The 27358-nt window shown below is 44.3% G+C and overlaps 2 protein-coding genes across 3 annotated transcripts in view; one reads left to right on the top strand and one right to left on the bottom strand.

Annotated features, from left to right (window-relative positions):
* The first annotated feature begins 970 nt into the window (after window positions 1-970).
* SMNDC1 (survival motor neuron domain containing 1) lies at window positions 971-10795 on the top strand. Its single transcript, XM_058810250.1, has 6 exons — window positions 971-1091; window positions 1696-1815; window positions 5202-5344; window positions 7182-7343; window positions 8176-8329; window positions 9095-10795. Exons 2-6 carry the CDS (start codon window positions 1696-1698, stop codon window positions 9230-9232), a joined length of 717 nt encoding a protein of 238 aa, XP_058666233.1. The 5' UTR covers window positions 971-1091; the 3' UTR covers window positions 9233-10795.
* A 4359-nt stretch (window positions 10796-15154) lies between these two features.
* The window catches only part of MXI1 (MAX interactor 1, dimerization protein), a 54865-nt gene continuing 42661 nt past the window's right edge, over window positions 15155-27358 (bottom strand). For both annotated transcript variants that reach the window (XM_058810907.1, XM_058810908.1), the window contains exons 4-6: window positions 19599-19713; window positions 18175-18346; window positions 15155-17039 (exon numbers count right to left, since the gene is read on the bottom strand). In XM_058810907.1, the coding sequence (XP_058666890.1) occupies window positions 16876-17039; window positions 18175-18346; window positions 19599-19713 (451 nt within the window). In that variant the 3' untranslated portion in view covers window positions 15155-16875. The remainder of the gene's footprint in view (window positions 17040-18174; window positions 18347-19598; window positions 19714-27358) is intronic.

Here is a 27358-nt window from a genome sequence, read left to right as displayed (position 1 = left end):
GTTTATAATTGCATAAAAATGAAAACACCAAAATGTTGCTGCTATTTTCATTGTTACACTTGGTCTCATCAATAATCCCTGAAGAGAGTCCAGTAATTTCTGCATTTTAATTATCAAATCATACACCAAGATACAGAAATGTGTTTCATTCTGGGTCAGGATATCCTCAGAGGACATACACCAAGTGCCATAGAACACAGTAGATATATTTTCCTCATAACAAATAAACAAATCCAATGAATGGAGTCAGCTTCCTGTGCAGCACCGTGTGCCTGTGACCACGAGGGGCAGGATGTTTGCAGGAGACACTGATCCTCCTGCTAATATGAAGAAAATTTTTGGGCATCTGCTTAATTTGCCTGGCTCACAGCCAAATTAATCACTGGCTTTCCACCAAAAATATATATTTTTTCCCTGTGACGGGCTTGAAGAAGCCACTGAGCTTTTCTCCTCAGCAGGACGATTATTGAAAAACTTACTCTCTCCTAAGCTGCCTGGCAGTAAGTTTTGCGCGGTTCTGATAACCACGTAAGCAGCCAGAGGGTGTTGCTACACTTGCTATTGTCAGGAACAAAGATGTGAGGGAGCAAAGCCCCTGGGTCCAGGCAGGGTCAGGGACTCTGGTCCTGTGCAGCAACGTGTGCACGGACAGTACAAACCTGCCACGGTCCCTGGAACCGTGTGCTGCTGTAGCACAAATCTGCTGCGGTTCCCGCAGCCGAACCCCACAGAACACAAATTTGCCGTGGTTCCCGGAGCCGAGCCGCACACCGCGCTGAAGGAGGAATTTTAAATTCCCGGCACCGCCCACCCCCGGCTCCCAGCCGCCCCCTCAGCCTCGGCCCCGCCCCCTCACGGGGCTGTGGGCGGGGCGTCCTGCCACGTGACGCGCCGGCCGCGTGACGCGCTCGCGGGCCCGTGGCACACGTGACCGCTCTCGCGAGCTCCGGCGCGCGCCGGCCGAGGCCCCGCCCCTGCCCCCCCCAGGCCGGCTGCGGCGGCGGAAGGAGCCGGAGCGCAGCGGCCGCGGCCTGACGGGACCCCGAGCGGAGCTCCCGGCCCGGGCACGGCCCGCACCCCGCACCGCCGAGGTGAGAGCGCCGGATGGGCCCTGCCGGCCCCGCGCGATGCGCCCCTGCCCGCTCTGAGCGGCCCGGGGCCTGGGCCGGGCCCGGCCTGGGCCTGGGCAGGGCCCGCGCCAGGGTAGGCCCAGGCCCGTCTGTTCTCCCGCGCCGCTCCGAGCCCCGGCAGGGCCCTGTGCTCGGGGCCCGCGGGGGATTTCGGTGTGAGGCTCGCTGTGTGCGGCACCCGCAGGGCACGCACCGCCGTGCGCGGGGTTTGTTGGGACGTGCGTTCGTTTTCTAAGGGGCCGGGGAGGTGCGAGGTTTGCCGGAGGCCCCGCTGCTCTCACGCTGTGTGTGAGCCGTGCCTGTGCCCCGTGCACGGACACGTGTTTGTGCCCTCTGTTCCTCGCAATTCTCTTGAGAGCAGCCGGGACTGCACAAAAATTAAATGAGCGGGGATCTCTAGTCAAATTACTGAACAAATACTCATCATTGAAACTTAATGAGCTGTGTTTGTAACACGTTAGTAACAGCTTTTTTTGTTGTTGTTATTTCACCTCACTTGGACCACACAAGCAGCAAAGCCGTTGTTTTGATGTGGGGTTTTGGTATGTGTGTGTGTTCCTTGTAGATGTCAGAAGACCTTGCTAAGCAGTTGGCCAGCTACAAAGCTCAGCTCCAGCAAGTCGAGGCTGCCTTATCTGGTAATGCAGACAATGAGGATTTACTGAAACTGAAGAAAGACTTACAGGTGAGAACTTGAGGGTAGGTGAAACATCAGGGTCTTTTACAAGTGTTTAACTTGCCTAAATACTTGTCCTGCAACAAAAACAGACACTTGGTGGGCTGATTAGTTTCATTCCACATAGCTTGATATAGTCATGGTAGGCTTAGTTTGGAAAAACCCAAAGTATGGCCTATTTTAATTTTTTTTTTATTATTAAAAAAGATGTACTAATTTATACAGCGAATTCATTTTCTATAAACTTTAGCCAGAGAGGTGAAAGATATTCCAGTGCTGTCTTTACTGTGTACTGGGTTTAAATTTTTTTCCCTGAAGCATTTCTCAAAGTCATTATTTTTTTGTTGTTTTTACTAGTGCTGAAGCCTCTTGGTTTAGCTTACCATGATGTTCTTACTGAGATCTCAAATAACTTGATCCAGAACCTGCTTACTCATTAAATGCATTTGCAGTGTTTAAAGCTTTGGGGTGTAGTTCTGTATTCCTTGTGATCTGAGTCTTGATTGTGTTTCTATATAAGAAAGGAAAGGAGTTGTGTTTTTCATTTGTCACAAGAGCATAGTGTGTTCCTAACAGCTAAAACCAGTTTCTGGTCCTTGGAATGTGGTTTAGTGACAGGAAGGCCACCAGCCTAATTTTAAATATATGAGTGGTCTTTTAGATTCTTGTTCATATAAGCATATAAGCATTGGCATATAGCAAATCCCAGCAGTGCTGTTAAAATCTGTCATGAGAGTGCAAGATGCTGCTTCATTTCTGTTGTGGATTGCTTTAGCCATCAGGTGTAAAAATATATAAAACTACCCAGTGCAAGGTTCAGTGACCACTGCTCTGTGTGGAAATAGCAGAAATAAATTGGGGCTTCAAAACCAAAACACAAGTAGTGCCTCCAAACAGTGATCTTTAGAATTCCTTTTAAACTGCAAAGGCTTTGTGCCCACAAGGCACTTTATAGATCATCTGAATGTGCTCTGTTGTACACTGTTAAAAGCATGTGTATATTTTTATATTTTTAAAATGCACAGCAAAACCCATATGGGATGATATTTCCGATACCAACACGACCTCGGCTTTGATATGCAGAGATCATTGATGTGAAAGGACAACTTGCAAACTTTTTAATAAAAGCTTTCTGCACAGAATGGGGAAGATCTTTACACTTTCGTCCCCAAAAGGTTTGCTATCCGTATGTTCCACCTTGAAAATGACATAATGTTTTGCAGACTTGATATATGCCAACTAAGCCAACAGCTGTAAGAGTGGGTTTGATGCATCAGTGTCCCAACTAAACAGCTTTTTGTCTGTTCAAAAAGATGGTTACTATGTTACTGAAACATCTTTTTCCTATTATAAATACTGATGCATTTTGTATGCTTAGATTATTCAAGATTAAATTATTAGAAGAAATTGTTAGAAGTACTTAGCCTTTTGCTTTTTGGTTCACCAAAACATTTCTAGGACAGTGTCTGTGCACCCAAAACCAAAGTTACCTTTTCTAGGCTTGATGGCAGCTGTCATCTTGTGTAATTGGAGATGAGCTCTGTGGGTGTTGTGCTCTGGAGTGTAGGGCTCTGTCTGGCTTTGTGAAGACCAGTTGGTCAGCAAAAATCTTGGCAAACTAAGTAGTGTTCCCTGTGAGTCACACCTCCTTATCACGGGCATGTGGCACCAAGCCATGCTGTTCAACCTGTTTGGCTGCACTGAGCTGCTGTGGTAGTCCAAGTCCTGCTCAGAAATTTTCTTGGAATGATCTCTTCTCTTAAAGACTTGGGAGCTGTCTCATGGCTTGCAATAAAATTAATGTCTCTGTCTTGTGAGCCAAGCACTACGGTAGGGGGAGATCAGATGAAGATTTTTACCAAAAGTTTGGTAATTTTAATAGCCTTGTGTGTAAGGGGCTTTATTAAATTCAGAGAATTCTTGGTAGTCTTGTCTGAAACTATTCACATCCAAGTTCTAGACTAAGCCATCTCTGAGGCAAGAATTAGTTAACAGTTTGGTGTTACTGGTAGTTGCAATACCTGAAACACTTGTTTTCAGGAGTGCCTTGTGCCTGATGTGATGTACTTGACCTGCTGAGAAGAGATACTTAAGCCATGATGCCTCCTGGATTTGCAGAATACAGCTACCTGTATGTTAAGGAATAGTTTAGGATTTTGCACCTGGGAGGGAAAATTAGGTTAATGCTGTATGTTCTCAAATTAGGTAACTTGATAATGTTAATCTGTTATGCTTTAGGAAAATGGTCAGCTAAGTAGTAGAAGTAATTGTGTGTTCCTGTGCTCACAGTTGCTACTGATTGTGCTCACTGGAGTACTTATTAGCCAGCAGCTCCTCCAAAGAAGAGAGCAAAACTTAGTAGCTGTTGGAAATTCAGACATCAACATGCTGCAACAGAAACAAACTGTTAGGCCTTTGATGTTAGTTGTATAGTTTGTCAGATAAAAGTGCTTGCAAGTGAATACATCATAAACTTACTTGGGAAGTGCTTACAAACCTTTAGGTTCCTAAGGGATGATGAACAGCTCCTTTACTACATTTACCTGAGTCTTTGTATGCTCATAGCTGAAGTAAGGTGTGAAATGGGGAGGGAAGTTCAGGCTTTGAACACTTTCTGTAACCCTCCCCTGACTTAGATGTTTACTGTTTTTTAGCCAGAGTGACTGGTTTATGCTGAGGTACTCAAAGAATTGAAGAATTTTTCTTCTTTAGGGCCAGCAAAGTTTCTCTGCATTATATATAAAGTTCATATGGCCCTTTAGATGCTGTCTCCTTTAACTTTTAACCCTGGTGAAATCCAAGAGAGGTCTTGATTGCTTAGTTTTTGATGTAACTTTTACAGGAAATTGTAGAGGGTTTTGCAACCTCCTGCTTGCAAATGAATAATGTGTAAAGGAACTGGGAAATTGTCATCTTGAATTAGCAAGGGGAAGGCCTGACCTGAAATCTCAAAGTCAGGGAGCTTAGGAAAAAAACAAACACTTCTATCAGAATGACCTAAGGAAGGCAGTTCTGTAGTGTGCACCTGGATGCCTTCTAGCAAAGTGAGAGGGCTGCACAGCTTGGAGGGTGCTCTGCCACCCTGACTCTGCATGCTGCAGTTCAGCCAATGAGAGAAATGTTATAAAAAATAATAGGCTACATTTTGAAACTTGGAGGAGGGCATGGGCAGCTTTACAGCAGTACAGTAAGGACCATACATATTTTTATCTACAATAGCAATTAAATTTAATTAAATTATTAAAAAACCACAGTGAGTGTAATTCATACGTCAGCAATGAATATAATATAGTAACTTAAAAAAATCAAACCAAAACCAGTAAGCTTGGGGTAAAAATATGCTTGGTTAGAAGAATTTGAGAAATTATTCTTTGTGGGCTTTTTGTCTTTTATAGGAAGTCATAGAGTTAACCAAAGATCTCCTTTCAACACAACCTTCGGAAACCCTCGCGAGTTCCGACAGCTCCGCGTCCGCCCTGCCCAGTCACTCCTGGAAGGTTGGGGACAGGTGTATGGCCATATGGAGTGAGGATGGACAGTAAGTGTAGAAAGCTTCTCTAACAGTTACATGAAATAGTTCAATGGTAAGAGACTTTCATTCAGTTTGAATTGACATGGGTGACTAAAAGCAAAAAGAAATTGCGAAATAAATGTGGTATTAAGTGTTCTTGGACTGTTTATTAAAGGTCGGTATTTTAGGTAACAAAGAGATGGGGGCCCTTTTTTTCACTAACCTTATAAAAGTAGGGTAGCTTTTGTAAATTACCACTTGCTGGTGTAATAAATGGTAGATGGAAATAATTGGTCAGTTAGGACAGTCTTTTGTAAAGCTTTTGTGATGTGTAATTCTTGATTTGTCATTGCATTCATATATGTGTGTCACTGATTACTATGAAGAAAAATTCTTGCTGTATCTCAGTTTGCGCCTCTAATTGGAAATTAATTTTCGATTTTTAATTAAAAATGCTGGGTTTGGCTATAAAATAACTATGTAATGTAACTTTGGAATTAATCAACTTTTTGGGTTTGGTATAATATATTATCCTGTGTAGTTCTGGGAACCCAAGCAAATCATTCTGACTCCATAAACTTCAAAATAAACATTTAGAAATTGCTTTTCATACTGCAAATGTGTAACTGTTGCAGCTTTAAAAAAACTGCTATTGCAGGACCAATATTGCAATTGTTACCACTTAGAGAGAGGCTCTGTTATTGGATGAACCTGCTTCTCTTAACAATGTAATAGCCATGTAAAGATTTTGGTATAGCTCTAGATGTCTTAAGTAGAAAACTAGTCTAAAAGTGAACAGTTCTTCTGTTTATTAATGAGTAAAATGTTTTTGTGTTAGAACTTAAAAATTGAATCTTAGTCTTAGGTCCCCACTGGATCATTGTTTTTGGTCTGATCCCTTGGTTACGGGATCAGAGCTTGGGGAAGAGTGTCAGAGTGTTCATGGAAGTGCATCTTATTGGACTTTATTGTTCTGCTTTTTTTAGAAAATCCTGTTGCAGCATTTCTTAAGAGCAGTGTTTCATAAAGAGCTAGCCAGAATTTTGGGTTTTTGTGTGTTTGCACCTAATGCAGCTCAAGGCGTTGGCCCACTGAAAACACACAAGAAATTAATTAGTAAATGTTAATTGGAATACTGTCTATGAAACATTTCATTTTTTTCCTCTGTTTGCTCTAGATATATCCTTTTGCCCTTAAGTTAGACACTGTTATTTTAAATATTTTTGGAAATGTCACTTTTTTTTTTTAATTTTTTAAAAATTTTTCCCATATTTACGTGTATGAAACACCGTAGTGTTTCATACACTTAAATATTAAATGGTCAGGTCACTGTGAAAATTTCAAAATTCTGTTTTAAATCAACATGAAAGCTTTTAAGCTTTAAAGTGTTGAAGAGGGAATGTTTTGAAAGCTTCAGTTTTTCTTAGTTCTTTGTCTTACGGAGAAAAATGGAATGAAAACTTTGCACTTCTGAGCTGACATTTTCTAAAACTCCTCAATGAATTCTGTGAATGCAGCTTTTTTTTTTTCTATCCCATGACCTGCCAGAACTAAAACCAAATCAGGATAGCTGATTAGATTGGCCCCAGCATGAATCATTAGTTGTGATAGCTGTGAGGGCATTGCTTGTTGAAGCTAAAGGTCAAATGCAGCAGATTCCAGTCTTTGTACCTGTGTCCCTTGGACCTTAAGACAATATTCTCTTGATTTGTGTATTACTCCTGAAATGAAGGCTGGGATCCCTGAAAATGAAGGCTGGGATCTGCATATTTTTCACTTAGTGGCATTAGCTGGCTGATGTAGATGTTGAAGGGCTGAGTATTAAAGCTTTACTCACATGCTTACAGCCATGATATCTTTACAGGTGTTACGAAGCTGAGATTGAAGAAATAGATGAGGAGAATGGAACAGCTGCAGTGACATTTGCTGGATATGGCAATGCTGAAGTCACACCTCTGTTCAACCTCAAGCCTGTGGAAGAGGGAAGGAAAGCAAAAGAGGACAGTGGCAACAAACCCATGTCCAAGTGAGTAATACACAGATGGAACTCTGAATGCTGAGTTGTGGGTTGGTTTTGGGTTGGTTGTTTTTTCTTTTTCCTCCCTCAGCTATAAAAACTGGTTAATGAAATATGTGTTTTTCTGGTTTGTTTTTGTTTTAAATTTACATTTACTTAGTATCCTGCCATGTCTAACACAGGAAGGTATTTGTAAGGGCTGAAAACTTTTTGAGTTTTTACTTTGGAAAAAACAAAAGGTACAGTTCTTCAGAGTTTGTTATAGCCAGTGATCCCTTCCCTAAAAGGCTGTTCTGAGGATGCTGCATTTGTGGTGGCATAGATTGACTCCTTCAACTTCCTTGTCTTCACTGAAGTAATCTCTGTCCTTTTCCTTCCATCCCTGTCCATTGATTGGTGGCAGAGTCCTGCAGACCTCCAGAAAAGTTGGGGCTTTTCACTCCAATGGGTTATTCACACTTTCCAAACCCAAGATGTTCCTGAAATGTGGAAGTGCTGACAGGTCCCATTTCCCCCAGAAATGAACTGCACCCAGTCCCATGGGTTGCTGTGTTTGGCATGGGCTCCTCAGGTGTGCTTGGTGCTTGTTTTGATGCCAAATGCATCAATAAGTAAGGTGATGCTTATTAATGGAAAGATTAGGTTTGGAATTTTAGGTTTTTGGGATTTTTTTTTACCTCCTAGAAATGATTAATATTTACAAGCTTTATTTCTGTAAATTCTGTACACTTCTGGAAGATTAATGTGCATGTCTGTTTTACAGTCAGATTGTAGTTTGTAACAGGAAGAGGCACAAACATGAAATGTGGGGTTTGTTTTTGTTGTTTTTCCTTTTCTCCAGAAAAGAGATGATAGCCCAGCAACGAGAGTATAAAAAGAAGAAAGCTTTGAAAAAAGCTCAGAGAATTAAAGAACTTGAACAGGAACGAGAGGACCAGAAAGTCAAGTGGCAACAGTTTAACAACAGAGCCTATTCTAAAAACAAAAAAGGCCAGGTTTGTTTACTTTTGTCAGTATGTGAGTAGCAGCAGGGCATAGACTTCTGTGCAATGACTTGGGAGAAAGGAGGTGGTTTTTAAAGGGATGCATCATGGGTATTTGGCTGTCTTTGGGATTCTGAAGTGTGCATTTTTGTATTTTGTGCACTTCAAATGCCTGTTCTTTTACTGGATTGTTTTGGAGGAGTGCTGCTCCTAAGAGGGTGAGCTTTCACTTGGCTGGGAGAACGAGGCTTGCATCAGGTGCCAGCTGGTGTTTGTTGGAACCAAGAACCTGAGGGCCCCTCTGAACCTCCAAGTCTGGCTTCTTGCTGTGCTTATGACCCAGGAGGCACAGTGCTGAGGACGTGCCCTGGAACAGCAAGTGTGGGGCAAAAAAGGTAGCAAGGACATTAAGTCTTACTCCATTTCTGTCATGGCTTGCCCAAGAGCTGCCAGACATAGTGGTAAAACTTTACTCTTCCTTTTGAGCAATTATTAGAGATGCCCTTATGAGAGGTGATTTTATTCCTTCTTGGCCTGACCTGAGATCCTCAGTACCACAATCACATCCAGTACTGAGGTGCCAGAAGTTCCCAGCCCATTGCTTCACTCAGTGACAACTCGTCACAGCTGGGCTGGCTGTTAAAAAGTGTCCCCATCTGTAGGGCAAAAGTTGGGAATGCTGAAGCACCTCAGGTGGTAATGATTGTTTTGTTTGTTTGTTTTTGTAAAATCCAGCTGGTGATTATTCAGACATGGTGCTTTCTGTTTTATTTGCAGGTGAAAAGGAGTATTTTTGCTTCCCCTGAGAGCGTAACTGGCAAGGTTGGCGTTGGAACATGTGGAATTGCAGACAAACCTATGACACAGTATCAAGATACCTCTAAATATAATGTCAGGCATCTGATGCCTCAGTAACAGGTGGAAAAGGTGGAACTTCATCTCTGCAGGGCTTTACACTTACCTTTTTATCATTATATTTTTCTAAAAGTAAATTATTTGTTGGCACATAGTGAGTAGTCCATTTTGTCACCATCACTTTGGCTTCAGCTGATTTGAGCCTTAAATCTCCAGCTCTTGATTTGAACACCCCCAACCATCAACCATTAAACTTTCTGTAGCAGGTAAACATTAATGAATTCATGAACTGCTGTTGCCTGTTACTTTCAAAGCAGTATTTGTCTTCAGCTTTGAATCTTTCATTCATACCAGTAGTGAAGGTTTTTTTTTTTCCTTCAAAAAAAGTGGTGGTATAAAAATGGCACCTTAAGAGCCTCCCTGGTTTCTGTAGTCACGGTGCTGTCTGTGACATGCTCAACATTACAGAGCTGCTGCAGCTCTGGGAGAGAGCTGACATGTCACATGGAATTGCTAAGGAAGTTTAAATAACTCCCTTACAAATCCACTGTGGATCAGTTTGTACAGCTGTAAATGAGGGCAGAACAGGGCTGATAGGATCTTTATTACTAATGATCACTTACATTCTAGAAACAATAAATTTGACTTAATTCCAGTCCAAATTTCTTGCACTTGAATTTCAGCAGAGGAGATGCTGTTTCTTGTTCATTGTTTTTCTTTCTTTGTTTGTTTTATAAATACTCATCAAATTATAATAGGAAGTTACTGAAATGTAACCAGAAAACCATAGGACAAGGAACTGTACTTAAAGAGTCCCCACCCATCCCCAGGGGTCAGAGCTGGTGCTGTGGAAAGGAGCTGTCCTGTCCTCCCTTGTGGATCTTGTAGGTGTGTTGGGGCAGTCACAGCAGTGACAGCCTGGGCCCCCATTCAGACACGGAGAACCACAGCACAGCAGATGTGAATGCCTGGATCCCACTTAGTTAGCTGTGAGTAAAGGTTAGCTGGGAGTTTCTGTCCTTACAGAACTGACTGGCCCTAGTGTCCATTGTACCTTCAGCTGTATTACAGTGCTGCTGAGCCCCTTCAGTTTTCTTCAGGAACCCACGTGTAAAAGCTCTTGCATTTTTGTACTCTCTGTGATTTGCTTTCCTCTGTTCCTTGTCTCGCACTTACGGTAGCGACGCCACCTCTGGACCCGTAATGTGTTTCAAGAAGTTAATGGGTAGCCCTGTATACAATGTAGATATTATTTTTGTAAAATCTAGGGCTGAGTTAATGGACAAGAGTACATCAGCTATTTACCCCATTAAATAAAACGTGTGTCTTGTCCATTAACCCTGACCATTATTTCCCTGTATATTATGTTAATGTAGCTCATTTTGTAATTTGTTAACTAGATCAGGTCACGTCAGCAATTGTTGATGCACTGATTGGTGGAAATGTCCATCAGTTACCTGAGTCACAACTCAAGCTAAACTCTACAAGCAGTAGTTTAGAATCCATACATAGAAAAAGGTTCTCCCTGTAATGGGAGATGGTGATTTTTATGAATACAAAGTGTGTTAATTTCAGTTTTGTATGTTTAACTTTTATTAAATAAAGTGTTTAAAATCTGCTGGATATATTTGTTGAAGTGGAATTATTCATGGGGGGGAAGATAATGGAGATGGAAGAGATATTTGTCAAGAGATTTGTGCCTGTCAGATAAGGGTACTGTGCAAAATGACCAGTATGGGCTGCATGTTTCCTCTTCTCGAGCACAGCCTCAGTCCTGTGCAAACTGAAACCCATTGTGGAAATTAAACCAGCATAAACCTGACTCAGATCTAGGAGATTGCCCCAGTCAGTTTAAGTATTTAGAAGTCTCAGCAGTAGCAAATTGAAATTCTCATGGTCATGGCAATCCATTTCTCCTTTGCCTTCCCTAAAGCCAGTGAGTGCTGTGTCACTTATTTATGCAGCTGCTCGGTCTCACAGGTTTGTAAATACAAAAAGGGACTTTACCTGAGAGGACTGCAATTCAAGAGTGGAGATCTTTAGAAGGCAAAATCTACAGCAAACTTCTCTGCTTCCCCTTGAAGTTCTGCTCACCTGCAGCAGCTGTGGCAGGGTCTTGGGAACACTCTCTTTGCAACAGTTCTGTGAAGAGTGAGGTTGCTGAAAACATTCCTGGGTCAGGCCCAAGAGAAGGATTGCTGCCTGGGAGCTGGTGCTGCTCTTTGCATTGTGATTTGTTCAATCTTCATCTGGGCTCTAAGAACTTTCACTTAGACAGTAAAATAAGGAGGGACATTTGCATGGGGATGATGGTGCCACCCACCCAAGCCAGCTCTGGTCTTGAGCTAAAGGCTCTGCTACATAAAAGCACTTGCATTGCTTCCTTCTGCAAAGCAATTCCCTTTCTACACTGAACTCACCTCACAACGACTCCTTGGTCTGCACAGAAGTGCAAAGCCTTCTCACAGTGGGTGCTGATTGAAAAAGATTTGCTCTCACTTAGACTGAAAGGTGCTGTTACTTCCCAAAGAGCCTTTATCATTGAGGAATATGAGTGAGCTGCATTTTACACTTTACCTGTCTGACTGACCTGCTGAAACTGGGATTTCCTGGGGTGATGGATACTATTTCGTACAGTTATCCAGCACTCTGGGATAGGAAAGAGTTTTTGTATTTCCCCATCAAGCCTTCCAGGAGGAGATCCAAAACAATTAATTGAGACATATTTTTGAAAGGGGATTAAATGGAAAGAATTTCCTAACCTTAGCTGAATGGAGCATTAACAAGAGCACTGATAGCCCAAGTTATGGCCTAGGCCTGTGCACATTTTAACTAGAAACCACAATATTAAAACCACCATAAAATACTTTAAATTCCTTCATGGCTTATTCTGCTTTGCTGCAACATCCCTCAAGATCAAAATTAATCCTTGCTGAAGCTGTATCCTTGCTGTATTAAAATAAAGCTTCATCACATGTCTGCAGCACAGCAGTCTGCAAGCCAAGATGTTGGATGACTTGCTAAAGGCCAAACTACCCAGCTCACCCCACCACTTGCTCCAGGCCTCACTGGGGTACTACAAACCAAGGCGCTGATTTTTCCCAGTGTGATAAAAATAAATTGCTACCCACAGCTTTTACAGCATGGCTAATGTTGAAGATCTTTCCCCAAATAAATTACATTTCACACTTTGGCCTGCATCAGCCAGGCCAGCAGCACCACGTGACTGAACTGTTCAGCTCTGTATGAGCCCACACCTCAGAGCACACTTCCACCCTTCCCAGAGGCTGCTCAGCAATCCCTGATCCTTGACACTTTTGAAGGGATCTCAACACATGCATGTTGTGAGACAACTCCACAAACAGAACCCCTCCATAAAAGGTATTTAGCACCACAGCCACAACACCAGTACCCACAGACTCCCTGCTCCTGCCTCTGCCTAACAACGACACGATCAGCCCTCTCGGCAGGAAGAAATGAGCAGAGAAGCAGAGGCCAGTGCTGGTGCATTATTCCCAGTTAACCCATCTTTCAGTAAAAGGAACACTTTGTCTGTACAGACACCACTCTCCTGCATTCATCCTCCCAAATGTCACTCAGATGTGTTGGCACATTTCAAGAAGATGTGACAGCACATCAGTGTTCTCTAGGTATTCTATGCAAACTGGGAAACAGAGGGGCAGAAGGACACACTCCTCTTCCCCGAGGGTCCCACAGGACAATTCAGAGATCACACTGCTGATGCAGAGGCGTTTCAGTCACTATCCAGTCACGGAATTTCTCACTCACTGGACAATGTGTCCATGGGAGAAAGCTCCAGGAAAAAAAAAATAGGACTTTATTCTGCTTTTATATAGCTTTTCATTGTTATCACCTCCCTAGCCTCAGAATGAAGCCCTGTTTTTTACCATTCTTTTGCAGGAAGCGACCTTGATTTCTTCCTCCAATGATGCATGTTTGGTGTCAGAAAAAATGCCACAGGAAAAGCTTATGATCCTGGGTGGGGAGGAAAGAGAACAACTATCTCCAGTTAGGGCACCCAATGGATCCCACTTCCTCTGAAGCCAAATGTTTCACCCATTCCAACAGGGCAACGAAACAAACAGGGAACAGTGAGTACAAGAGAACAAAGCAGAAAAGCAGGAGGCTGGAGCTCACAAACAGACGGCAGCAAACAAGCAAACAAACAGACAAAAGGAAAACACAATCACCAACCCCAGAAAATGATGTCTGTCTAGTTAACCCCCTTTCTATTGACCTACAGATTTCTTGAGACAGACAGATGTGAGACCACCTTCGTCACTGACATGCTGCTAATGGAACAGACGTTAAAATGACCTTCAAGTGACAACTCGCCACAGGATAACCGTGACAAATGCAGCCAGATAGTCATCTCCACCTTGTCTGCAGACACGAGGTGACATTCCATAATACATTCGTGTCAAAAGAAGGAAAATGCTGGATGATCTTTTTAATGGGTTTGTCTGTAGCAAAGAGACCCACTGGGGATCTAATTTACAGAGGGAGGACTTGACAGAATGAGCTTAGGAGGGAGCTGTGCGTGCGTGTGCACGTCTGCCTGCTGCATGGGAAGGCTGCCTCAGGAAAGTGTATCCAATTCTGCTTTCACAGGAAAAGTCACCACAGTCTTGTAAAATTATAGCAACATCTCTAAAAATTGGTTATCTTGAACACTGCAATGCAAGAGGCCAGAACAGTGAAGGGAGATTTGAGGAGGATGGCAGCTGTGTGAGGTGAGAAAATGCAGAGTCCACAAAGCAGAAATAAACCAGGGCAGGACAACTTTGAAAGGCCAGAGAAATGTTTCATCACATAAGAAATTATCAAAACTCTAGCTGAAATCTGCTAGTATCTGCTACAAAGAACCCACCAGCACCAGAGCAACCAATCCCAGGTCTTTGGAGCTATTAGAAAGGTTTTTAGATTTGTTTTCTTCCTTGACCTCCCCCTTGCTGGAGCACTGCTGCTGGCTGAGCAGTCAGGCAGGTGGCTGGTGATGGAAGTTCATATCCTGTGACATTTTCCCCATTTACTTGCACTTGAGATCAGGACCTGTTTGAGACCACAACACTAGAAAAGGTAGGAGATACCAAACTACCCCAGAGCATTACAAACAAACATTTCAAATGCATTTATTCCAACCATAGACACGTCACTGTTTTATACCAACTAGGAGAGTGGGGCCATTCTCCATCCCTTGAACTTCAGTGCTTCTCAGCTGTTGTATTCCTTTCCCAAGTGGACATTTCACACAAACAGGAATAACAGGAAAGAGGAGGTGCTGTGACAGCTACGGAAAATGGCTCATAAATAAATAAATCCAACTGGTATCCAACTGCTCAGCACCAGCACTGCGTTGTCAACACTTCCAAGGAGAATAATAATGAATAAATAAATAAGACCTTGCTAGAGCTGAAGTTTCCTATCTTTCACCACTCTACAGACTGTTTCAAGCCTTGTGTCATCCAGATATCATATAGACCCCAAAAGCAAATTCAAGCAGCATTTCTTCTTTCAGAGCCCTTGGGCTGCATTTGCAACCTAGAGCTTAATTCACTCTGTGGCAGACTCCTGCTCCTGCCAGGTAACCTCCCAGAAAGAAGAACAGTTGGCTGAGACACTGGATTACATGCACACAAGTGAAAACACGTTTAACAACTGCAACCAGATGCAAACTTAGTAAGCAAATTAATTTCAAAAAACCCAGACTGGAGAGAAATCATTCATTACAGCCATGGAAAGATTATTTCTCTACTCAAGCATGTGTGTTGTGCCTCTTACAGGGAATGACACATTTTGGAGAGTGGGGGAAACATCAGAGTATTTAAACACAGGCAACTTATCACAGTGCACAAGTCTACATGAGACTCGCTCAGGATGTCACCGCAGGACCGAAGGGCACAAGAAGAACAGCAGCTGGCTGAAGTGACAGGAATGACCAAGATGGAAGAACACAACTCATTTCAGATACAGAAATGTTTAATGGCGTTAAAGTGCTACTTTAATGGGGACCATATGCTAACATTTAAACACAATTCCACTGCACTGCTAAATATGGTTGTCTTTATTTTTTTTACTTTATTTTACCTCTTTTTACCCAACCCTATCTAAAACAATAAAATAAAATCTAAAGGACTGAAATTAACAACCCATTCAAATCAGCAATAAGTTATGAATTTTATAAAGCATTTTTTCCTCTTTTTTTCTTAGTAATGAGGGGTAATTAAATTACTTAAGGATATACAAAGTTTCAAACAATGCCATAGGTGAAGACTCTATTAAGGTTTTTAAAACTTGGAAAACAAAATAATCCTGGCCATTAAAAAGACAAAAATAAAAAAAGCAAAGCCCTCAAAGTGCAGGTTAGAATGCTTGTCTTGGAGAAAATTAGAAAACATTCGCTATAACAGCTCTTAACAGCACCTGCACAGATAAGGTGGCAAGGCCCTTGGGAACAGGACGTGCAGTCAAAACTTTACATTAACATGAGAGACGTGCTGAGCTTAACTAGGTTAACTACTGGACTGGAACTTCAAAAGTCGGCAAAGGGAATGATTCTAAAAAGAAAACTGAAGAAACCCCCACCAAACCTGGCCTCTTCCAGCTTAGCACAACCTTCATTTTTGTGTGCATGGCAAAAAAAGGATCTTTTCATTGGGTCAAGTGCTTCATCAAAACAGAGATCTTTTCATGGCATAAATTCATATAAAAGACATCTAAGGTTTCATATGGACAAGCTCTAAAAAGATGCATCAGACTTGGGGTGTTTTCCCTCCCAACACATTTACAAATGTTTATCAAAAAATCACTTCAAATAAAAAGGTCATAGTGGCTCAGTATCTGGGCATGACTGTCTGGTGTGTCAGCTCTCGAGTGCTGGTTTCGTTCTGCCCTCAGCTGGCCGTGTGCCTGCGAGGGGCACACATCTACCGGGGACCCGCTGGCGCTGGCACAGCCCCAGGCCTGACAGCCCACCCTGTGCTGGTAGGTTACAGGTGTGTACCTCTCGCTTTAGCCACGCTTCTGAGGTACTCACTGTTCAAATGATGTCCAACAGAAAGCTGAGTTGAATGGTGTTCTCCCCTGAACATCGCTGCCCCTCTCCCTCTGGGCACAGAATGAGACCTTCATCATTATCGGCACTGTTATTCCTAGGCTACGTAAGCCTTCTTAGATTTCCTAGTACATTATGACAGCATTAGATTGTGGTAAACTGTAGGATACAGTCCTTTCAGGACCAAAAAAGCTCTTCAGAAGGGCCTAAATTAGGTTGTTCAATCTGAATACGGTGTAAGAAATTTTGACATTTCTCAGATCTCATGACAGAAAGAGAGGGATGAGTTTCTAGTATCCTCTTTCAAACAATTTCAAATAAATTCAAAACAAAGTGTTTCATCACTAATGTCTAGATCCAGGTCCCACAGAAACAAACGGATTTCATTAACTGCAAAGGGACTAGTATTTGGCCTAACTTTTTGCCAGCAGAAATTGGGATTGGTAACATGACCAAATGAACAAATATGGGTTTCTGGGGAGGCTTCCTTTACCCAAAAAGCTTTATATACAGGTCTCTCCAGGCCTAGCTGTCAATATGTCAATTCTGAAAGAGGATACTGGCATCTAGGACCCAGTTTGATCATCCCAGTGAAATCATTCACCCTGCACTGTTGTCTCACTTGGTTCTAGGAAGCAAACGAGAGCTTGACACTGGCGCTGGAGTAACCCTCATCACTCCCAATACTCTGCAAGCTGCTGTGATCATCAATGTCACTGATGCTGGTTGTGCTGATATTGTCCACTTCTCCATGGGAGAACTCTGTGCTTTCAACGTCCACTTCAATCTCTTCTAGAAAGGGAAATGAGAGAAATGCACACAGGTTAGCACTCCACACCCAACTGCCCCCTTCATGCCAGTGAGCTCCTGGGACTCCCCCAACACAGGGAATTGAAGTAGGTTCTCCCTGGAATGGGATGGGCTGTGGTCATTGTTATAAAAAGACTAATACCAGCTTGGAGGTTTTTGTAGGGATTTGGCAAAGGGATTTCACTCCTCCACACACCAGCCACACTGTCAGCGTACTTGAGCCACCCCACACACTGAGCTTGTCCCACCACCTCTTTCTTTGGACCTCTAATACCCCAGTGTTAGAAAAAAAGAAGAAACAAATAAAACTGAGCACAAGAGAGAAAATGGAGCATGAAGTCAACCCTAAACATGCTAGCTGCTTGACTTTATATTGCCAAAGCCAGGACCACACACAATTACAATGCATTACCATGGGAATCTGGGTTACTCTCACACATGCTCAGTGGATTTTGGAACGGACATCTTGTTTTTAAGAAAGACTTAAAAAGCAAAGATCTAATTAACCAGGTATCTTGGCTCCCATATTGTTCAGGAATTTTGCAAAGGATTTTTGTTTTAAACTACAGATTCATACCCAAACTATCCATCATCTTCTGGTCTGCCAGTAAATATCAAACCATATATTGTGCCTAATGTTCTGTCCACTGCAGGGATATTTTTAAAAAGGAGTTATCTTAATTCAGTTAGCCATTCAGATATATCTAGCCAGTTTTGACTGAAGAGGTGAGCTCAATGGGAAGTTTGGTAGGGGGGCTGGGGGGTAGGTGTACAAAACATTGGTTCCAGTTTTATTGATATCTTGCATTTTCCTCTTTTTGTTGCCAAGAGATTCAGCAGAACAAAAATCACAATGAGCATCTCAACTTTACCATCTCTTTCAATGCCAAGGAAATCAGATCAAGTTGACAGCAACAACAATTCTTCCAGACTTGGAACTCATGCAAAATACTAAACTCTCCATAGGCATGTGTGTGTATGTGCCTGTGTGTGAGCAGAATCAGCAACCTAAACACCAAAGGCCATGGGAAGGGGAAGCTGAAAGATATGAAATGGATGAATCTCATTCTCTCACTTCAGAGTCCTGGCAATTCCACGCTGGTTCAGCAACACCCACCTCGCTCCGAGTCCGAGTGATCCGAGGAAATGGTAGATCCAATGCTGTCCATTCGTATTCGCTCTATCTCCTGAGGACCCTGTAGCTGTTCCAGTCTTCTCTTTAGGAATCTTTGTTCTCGTTCCAGGTTCTCAAGCTGGTGTTGGCTTCTCCTCTCAGCCTCTTCAAGTTTCTGAGATGACCAAAGATAACTCAGTAATTGCTTTTATCCTTTTCTCCTTCCCTCCCACCTCCACTGCCCTGCCACCTGCCTTGCTTAGACCTTCCCAGTCCCAGAAGGATTCAAGTTCAAGTGCCCTGAACCAAGCTGCCTCACAGTCTCCAAGCACAATGCCTTCTCCTCACATCTTTCCACCTCTCAGCTCCTGATAAATCATACCCATTAGTACAAAGAGTCTCTGAGGACTGAGCCTCTCCAGGGGACACGCTGTGAACTGCAGCAGTCTGTGTGTGGGTCATTCCACCCGGGATCAGACACCTGCATTACCGCCTGTGCCCACGGAGGGGCCTCACACCCCCATGCCAATCCACTCCAGGGTTTGTTACGAGCTGCTCCAACATAAAAACGTGGCCCGGGAGTTCTGTGCTCCTTACTGCATGGTTTAGAAGGATTTCTCAGAAACAGTTTTCTATTCAGTGAGTGATTTACATAACCTACTACAGATTTCTTTGATCACAGCTGGGAAATCTACCAGGGCACTGTTCTTTGTTTCCTACGACAAGAACATTGCATAAGGAGGAGTCATTTCAGGCTAACTCTGTCCCTTTGGCAGCACTTTCCCTCCCTCATCACCCAATCTTCCCTCTCTATATCCTGACCTGCAACGAAGTATTTCAGCCTCTCCCAGATACTGACAATGCTGCAGTTTCTTTTCACATCTCTCTTTGCCAAAAGTGGAGCTGGAAGAGCTAGGCTAGCTGGAAGGTTCACACATGGAACTCCAGCAAGCCAAACCTGTCTCGCACTCTTGTGGTTTGTGCTAATGCTTCAGCAGTGGAAACTCAGTAGCACATCAGAAAAAAAGCTGCATTTCCCATCAAAAGGCAGTCACTCAGCAGTAGGTATGTTTTTCTTTAAAGAGATACATCTGTCAACAATACAGAACAAGATCTTCGCTCTTCAAATCTATAATTTTTGTACTTAAGGAGTTCATTATGGACTCTTCCAACAATGTGGCTTGTGGCAATGATAAATGGCTAATCAAGGGGGCAAGGCTTGCTTGCTCTTTTTATTTATTTATTTATTAACAGTGTCACGTTTCCTTCAACGGAGTTAGCTCTAGGCAGCAAGGATGAGAACACTCCCCTGTGCTGACAGTTCATCAGCTAAACCCCTGACCCTTCCACCCTTAATCATCCTTGCTTGTCTGCATTGCACTTCCCAAGATCCCACACTGAAAGCAGCAGGGAAAGGCAGCTCTTACCTTGATATGTGCTTTGGCTTTGTTGAGCAGCCCAAGCGTGGTGTGCCGGGTGCAGTCTGGTCCGAGCGGTATCAGAACTTTTAAGCGTTCTAGACACAGGCGGAGGTGAGCTCGGCTGCAAGGGGAGAACAGGAGGGTCAGAGCCATGCTTTCTGCAAGGGAATGTCACTGCTTTCACTGCTGCCCCCCCATGAGGCAGTTTTCAGGCTTCCCTATTTCCACACATGACAAGATTCCCCTCAGGTACCAGCACAGACTGCCACTGAACTATTTACGCTTCAAACATCAGCTGCTCACCAATACTTTCATTATTGCTAACCTCTGACAGACACTGTTTATTTTCTTGCTGTCTGAACTGATAATCTGACCCATCTGCATGAACTTTGTGCAGGGGCAAAGGCACAGAAGAAAATGGTACAAGTATCTCATGGATTTCCTCTCTCTCTGAGCTATTTGCTGTCTGTTTTGCTGAGGACTTTTGTGAAAGCAGTTTTGAATGACTGCTACCCCCTGTGTGCTTGTTCATTGCCAGCTCAGGGACATTTGCTATGAACTGACCTGAACACCTCTTCTTGCATGAAATTAAGATCATCAATGAAGAAATGGTCAATTCAAAACACTGAAAAAATCCCTGGCAATTCAAGGAGTGAGAGGGACAGTAGTTCCCAAGAACTGCACTCTTACTCCTTCCTGGGCCCAGGTCTGAAATGCTGCTGGGGGTGCAAGGTCTGTGGGAATGAGAGAACCCAAGACCTTCCCCCAGGCAGACTTCTGACCTTGGCTACAAAGACAGGCTCCAGCACAACAGCACTGCTGGTGATATGATCCATTTTCTGCAGAACATGGCAACATGTTCAGGGGTAAATGGTTCAGGCAGCAGTAACAACACACATCGTCCTCAGGCTGCAGAGGAAAACTGTTCCCACCGTCTCCTCCTCTGGATCACATCTGCAGGGATGAACAGCAGATTTATGGAAAACTATCGAGTGTGTGTTGCCTTTTTCCCCTCCCTCTCTCTTTCCCAGACATTAATGATTTATGTCCAAAGTTGTCATCCCAATCAATAACACAATGACATCAGCTTTACCATTCACATGCAAGAAACACCAGTGCAAAAGACTCCTGAAAGCCTATCCCAGCCCCTGCTCATGCACAAAGAAACTGAATCTTAGCCTGATCCATCTCGATGCAGGGGAAGAAAAAAAAAAAGAAAGAAAAAAAGAGCATGGACAGTTCATTTCCATTTGTTTTTCAAATGCACTATTGCACCCAGTTTGAAAGGGGTGGGGGAGAGGAGTCTGTAATCAGGCAATTATGTCAGTGACAAGCAAGGATGATTAAGGGTGGAAGGGTCAGGGGTTTAGCTGATGAACTGTCAGCACAGGGGAGTGTTCACTGGCCGTGCTGTAGAAGTGAGCTCCTCACAGTTTCTACCATAAATCTCTTTACGAAGGGTTCATCATTCTGTTTCAATAACAGTCACAGAGCTGCATATTACCAGCAAGAGCCTTGAAGAAAGCATGTTTTCCATTAAACATTAACAACTACAGGGGTGGGGAAAGGGAAATAATAATCCAAAAATCAAACTGAAAGAACAGTAATCACATCAATCTCATCTCCTACTTCTCAAGTTGCTCTAGGGCAAACCCCACTGTCATTAAACTCATATGGTTGACATGGGGAGATTTTTTTTTTTACCTGAAAGCCAGTTTTCAACACAGAGCTTGGTCAGGAGTGTGCTCCCACTACAAGTGTTTGCCCTATGTCCCATGATGACTGAAAGGGTAAGCAATGAAAAAGTATTGCTGGTTCACAGTGGCACTACAGCTGGGACATTGGGCACTGACTTTTTGCACAGAAATGAAGAGGAGCAGGATCTTGTGGTCAAAGACATTCTGGGGTTTGAAACCAATTTTTGGATATGGCACAGACTTCCTGAATGGCCACACAGGCAAGTCACTGAGTCAGAGCTGTCAGAGCACAGCCACTAAGCTGCAGCATGGAGCAGCACGTGTCTCCTCACAGCACAAGCATCAGCTCCAGCCACACACTTCACCTACAGATCAGCCCAAGTTAAAAACACTGATCAAGCAGAGCCCAGATCTGGGGCTTCACCTAACAGCAGACTGCTACACAGCATCTGCTCCAGGCAGGTACCACAGGCCTGGAGGCAGCTCCCAGCCCATGGTGAAAATGAAATTATTTGTGTAACAGGAAAAAAAGTTTGGGGAATCAACATCCAACCAGTCACAAAGACATCACAGTCCACTCTTGAATGCAGAGCGAAATGGATAACACATCTACAAGCCTGAGCTTTGGGCTGATTCTCAGCACTGTGTTTTACCAGGAACTGGGAAGGTGCTGCACCAGGAACTGCAATTCCTGGAACCAGAGATCAGCTTCAGGCAGGAGCAAGCACTGGCTGGATTGCTGAGACAGCGATCAAGGGTGGCACTGACGTGCCACGTCAAAAGCTGGGTTGTGTGCAGACTGAACAAGATCAACCCTGTTAAGCACCTGAAAGCTACAGGCAAAGGTCCAGCCATGTAATAAAACCTCAGACACTTGAAAACCTTCCCATTGTGCCCCAGGACCATGGTGGAGTGAAGAAGGTTACTGCTTGTCCCAGGCCCATGCAGACCATTTTCAGAGAAGCCACTCCTGCACCTGGCTCTGCTGGCTGCTGGCCAAAGGCTGTGGCCTGCAGCAGGGGTGATGGCTGAGCCAGCACAGCCCCCATCAGGAGGGGCCACCTGCCTGGGACACGAGTGTGGTGGGAGCTGATAAGCGGCACACAGCACAGCTCAGGCTGCAAGCACGCTGCAGGGGCAGGTGCTGCTGCCTGAGCTAAGGCAGGTTTCAAACATGTCTGACCAAAGCTAATACTTCTGTGCTGTCACTGCATTTCCCCCTATTTCGCACTCCAAGCTGAGCCACACTGGGATGGGAAGGAGCAACCAAGCCTGCAAACTGTCCTGGCATGTGAGCACGATGCTTTCCTTCAGAGAGACCCAACTAAACAACTTCCCCAACTGCTACCCCTCTGCAGCATCCAATACCTTCCTTATTTTTTTACTTTTAAAATCTAGCCCAATCACAGTCCCTGACCTCAGCTGCCAACAGTCCCAGTGGACCATGATTTGTTCTTAAACTGCAGGGCATACACTGCAGGTCTGACAGACTGGTGGGTGCATCAGAAATAAAACTCCAGAGCCCTGGGAGCAGATGGAGCCACTGCTCACTGAACTAGATGTTGCACAGAGGGCTATGGTCTAGCTGACAAAATGGTGATCGGTCAAAGGTTGAACTCAATGGTCTTGAAAGTCTTTTCCAACAGAAATGACTTTGTGATTCTTTGAAAACCATCACAGAAGACTTAGCTAAAAGACCATTTCAGAGAGAAAGCAACTGCAAAGCCATTAATCTTTCTTATCAAGTCCTGGAGCTGCCCCGGGCAGCTGTAATTCCCCAGGTCAGGCCATGATGTGAGTGCCTTTTCCCCTTGTTTACCTGGACTCTGCTGCAACGTGGCTTTGACAATGCTGCAGGCTCTTGTTTTCAATGAAAATAGCAGCATTGTGCAGCCTCCAGACAGAGCCAGACGGCTTTCCATGTAAACCACTGGATTATGCCAATATTTGACGCATCTGCCAATATCTAGAAAAACAAGTCTAAAAGCCCATATTGTTATATAACAGAGAAACAAGGCAGGCTTGGTGCAAAGGGCTGCTGCCTCTCGCTCTCTTCATCCTGAGGAAGACAGAGGATGACAGAAGGAGAATTCCAGTTTCAGCAGAGGCCGAAGCTTTTGCATGCTAGCTGCAGGGGAGATGGGAAAAGCTGCAGCCCTTCCTCCTGCCAAAGTGGGAAAAAATCAGGCTCTCACAGCAGCATACTGAGCACATTGTAGATGCTTGATGTGTTGAAAGAGAAGTCTGTGAAAGATTTGAAAGAAAGGGGCTCTCCACTTTCCCAAGGGATGAGCCTGGTCCCCTCTTCCTGCTCAGCCTGATGAGAGGGAAAACTCCTGTTTGAGATTCCCATGTCGGGGGGCATCAGGATGGCCAAAAAGGAGTAAAACACCTGAGAGGTTTCAGAAACCCAGAGCCAAACACAAGCCCTGTCCCAAAGAGCTGAGGATCATCCTTTATCTTGTTTCACTCTGGCTAAGACAGAGCCCCTATGCTGCTTGTGCTTCCTCCTCTGTGTGGGGCCAGGAAGAGACTGGAAGCAAGTTCCTCTGGGATGTGGAGGGCAAGCAGGGCAAGGATGCCCTCTCTTCTCTGCCAGGAGCTGCAATGGGCCAGGAGACTGAAGCAGAAAAAGGATGAAAAAGTCCAGCAGCCCCACAGCAGATCCATAAGCTGTAAAAGGCTGCATATGGAAGAAGGGAGGGCTGGCCCTTGAAATGGCAGCCCCAGTGCTGCTCACTGGGCACCTGCTGTTCTCCCTGCTTTCCCTTTGTGCCTGTGCAAGAGCTTCTGACTGTATTTGGATTATCTGACTGTATTAGGATTACCTACTTCTACCCCCAGCTCTCCTCCAAGGTCCTCTGTCCTGAGCCTGCATCAGAGGGGAGCCTGGCTCTTGCTCTGTGCAGCCCCCCCTTGCACTTGGCTCTGTCTGGCTGCAGAGGGCTGTAATTTCACAGCCTGCTCTCCTCTCCAGCTCCCAATGACATCACCCACTCTGATTATATAAAGCACAGGGAGGAAGCCTTTATTTATGCGTGCTTTTTGCTCACAGCTTCAGCTGTCTCAGTGTACAACACACATGCAAATCCCACTGCAGGAACTGGGCTCTCTTTTGCCTGAATCAAAACTGCACTGCAGAAAAAGGTGTGGGTGAAAAAAAAAAGTCTCTGTTTCCTTCCCCCACACCTCTGAATACATTTTTGAGGAGTTTGGGTAGGAATCAACCTAGCACAACACTCTGCACCATAGCAAGCTGGGCACAAAGCCACTAGCTTCCTCCTTGCTGGGAAGTCCCCAGAGAGCTGAGGACCTGTGCTGGCAGCTCCAAGCTCTGTGTCTGCTGGTCACAAAGTGGCTACACAGGGGCTGGAAACCTAACCCCCTAACAATGCCCAACAGGATCCCTACAAGGGCCAGCCCAGGGCTGTAAGACCACTGGCAGTTTCCCTTCCTGAGCCCTGGTGGGCTCAGCCAAGCCCCTGTGCAGCCCCTGACAAGGGGTGACCCCACTGCCTGCTCCATCCTCCTCTGGTCCATGCTGCAGAAAAGCTGCAGACATGGGCCATCCCTGAATGTTAACACTGCCAGAGAGACAGCAGCTTCTTTGCCAGAAGTGGTTTGGGATTTGTGCAGGGGTCCTTGCCAACTTCCACCAGGAGCAGAAGCAATGGAAACTGAGAAAAGAAACTTTCTCTGCTGAGGACTCAGGCAAACGCACGCACACTCGGCTCTGGAGCAGCAGGTTTACCAGACTCAGCACTATCCCCCCGTCAGACACTGCTGAGAGACTTTGCTGAATCAAGGCCTGAACATCTGCAAAACACACACACAGACACACACACACAAACTCTCTTCCCATCTTTAAAAGATCAAGCCTCCCTCCCAGCAGGAAATGACCAACTCGCCTCCAGAAGCAGTTCAAAATGCTGAATTCTTAATTTTGTATGTTGAAAGAAGGGAGTATCTGAGGGAAAAGAAAAGCATTTCCCAGATATTTTTGTACTTATGCCTCCAGGTCTATAGGGCTTGAATTCAACAGTGGATTTAAGCATGTGCTCAACATTAGGAATATGCTCAAGTTCCACTGAGGCTAAATCAGACACTTGATCTTTGTGAGATATTAAAAAAAATTGAAGCAAACCAAAAGAAGCACCAAAAGAACCAGAAGAAGGAGGATCCTAACATGGAGAAGGACATTATCATATGTCTCCTCTTCCCTCAAAGCCTTTTCAAAGTCGAATCTAATTTAACCCTGAAATTAGAAACCACCAACTTTGTTTGGATTTCAGAGCCTAACAGATTGTCTAAAAAAATTCAGGAGTGATCACTGGTTAAAGAAAGCAATTCTTGGAGAAACACATGTGACCCCACATCAATAATTCAATGTACAGGAATGATTTTGAGATAAAAGTAATGAGAAACACATGCAAAAACCACAGGGCAGGGAAAATATGCTTCTAAAAGCAGTTCACAGGTCAGAGGCTGCTTATCTCCAGCAGCCATCGTAGGACGTGATGCTTTTTCCTTACTCTTGTCCCTGACCCCCAGGCCAGCCCTCTCAGCGAGGTATCCGTGCTTTACCCACGCTTGTCGCTAGAGGTTTTTGCAGGCAGTGGCTGCGGGCTGGAGGAGGCAGAGCGGGCAGAGCCCGCTGTGTGCCGGTGCTTTACCCACACTTATCTCCAGAGGTTTTTGCAGGCAGTGGCTGCGGGCTGGAGGAGGCAGAGCCCGCTGTGTGCCGGTCGGTGCTGCAGCGCGTTATGCAATGCTGCGAGCCCTCGGGCCGGGCAGCAGCGCTGCGGTGAGAGCGCGGCCCCGCTCAGCCTGAGCGCACAGGGCACCACGGCCTTCAGCAGGAAATCTGACTCACAAATGCACCGCTGAAAGTTCATGTTCTCCACCTGAGCTCTGAAAGCGCTCGCAACAAGCCCTGCTTTCGGATTTTAAATCGGGTCTCTCCTCACGATTGTTTTCGTGCCTGTGCTCCCAGCTGGAAGAGGACACTTGCTCATCTGACCCTGTTTCCAGTCAATTTCTACCGATGGCTCCCTGGCACGTATGAGTATTTGTATTCCAAAAGCTAATAACATCTGCCATGAAAATTAACTGAAAAAAATCCTTCGTATTTTTAAATTTTTAGATGTAAAGATCTACCAAAAACATCTGCCATAAAAATTAACTGAAAAAAATCCTTCGTATTTTTAAATTTTTAGATGTAAAGTTCTACCATTTAAAATAAAGAAATGAAAATTTAATCCCAACAATAAAAAGACTTGACAACATACTATAAATAGGAATTTAAAGGAACAAAAAAGTTCTACAAGCAACATTTTCAACCTTATCTTAACCATGTCAGGTCTGTCTGCAAAAGTTAGAGATGAACGTGCACCCAACTGTGTTCTCAAATCAAGGCCAAAGGAAAAACAAACTGCAAATGATGAGATCTGTGACCTAAAAATGGTAAAACTATAATAGAAATAATTTAAAAATCCAACCCCAAAGCAATGCAGTTTTTCCAAGTCATACAAATCAGCGTGCCTCTGCCTGGTCACAAGCCATGCACCAGGCAAATAAGGGGTGGCACAGTGCATAAGAAAGCAGAGTTGTGATTCAAGGCCATAAGTGGAAACAAAATACAAACAGCAATGTCCTGATGTACTCCACAACTGCAGAGCTCTGTCCAAAGGCCACCTCAGAGACAAAACCAAAACCAGGTACCCCGGGAAAGGGAGCATCTTACCAAGCAACTGAAATACTCAGGAAAAATGGCTGATTTTGGGGCACAGAAACCCTCCTCCCCATCTGCAACAGAAGCTGCAAGCCTTAAGGTAAGCACAAAGCAAGGTTTTACCTGAAAATGTACCACCCACACTCTCCACTGTACACTTTGAAAGTGTCCATGCTTTACAAACCCTGACTGTCCCTGAGCCCTGGGTGGCCTTGCACTGCAGTGGGAGTGTGTGGCCACCTTACACAGAAATTACTTCGAGATGGGAACACTCATCACTGATGTCAACTTTGGAAGAGTTTCAGGTTCTTGGCAAACAGAAGCTGCAAGACCAACAA

Source organism: Ammospiza caudacuta, chromosome 9 (assembly GCF_027887145.1).
Source record: "Ammospiza caudacuta isolate bAmmCau1 chromosome 9, bAmmCau1.pri, whole genome shotgun sequence".
In the NCBI taxonomy this organism is placed as follows: domain Eukaryota; kingdom Metazoa; phylum Chordata; class Aves; order Passeriformes; family Passerellidae; genus Ammospiza; species Ammospiza caudacuta.
This window is presented reverse-complemented; position numbering and strand designations above follow the sequence as displayed.

Bases quoted from the DNA above. Each gene is read 5' to 3' on its own strand.
- SMNDC1 (XM_058810250.1), top strand. From the start codon at position 1,696: ATGTCAGAAGACCTTGCTAAGCAGTTGGCCAGCTACAAAGCTCAGCTC. The intron at 1,816-5,201 runs GTGAGAACTTGA...TGTCTTTTATAG, and splicing joins AACTGAAGAAAGACTTACAG to GAAGTCATAGAGTTAACCAA. The intron at 5,345-7,181 runs GTAAGTGTAGAA...ATATCTTTACAG, and splicing joins ATATGGAGTGAGGATGGACA to GTGTTACGAAGCTGAGATTG.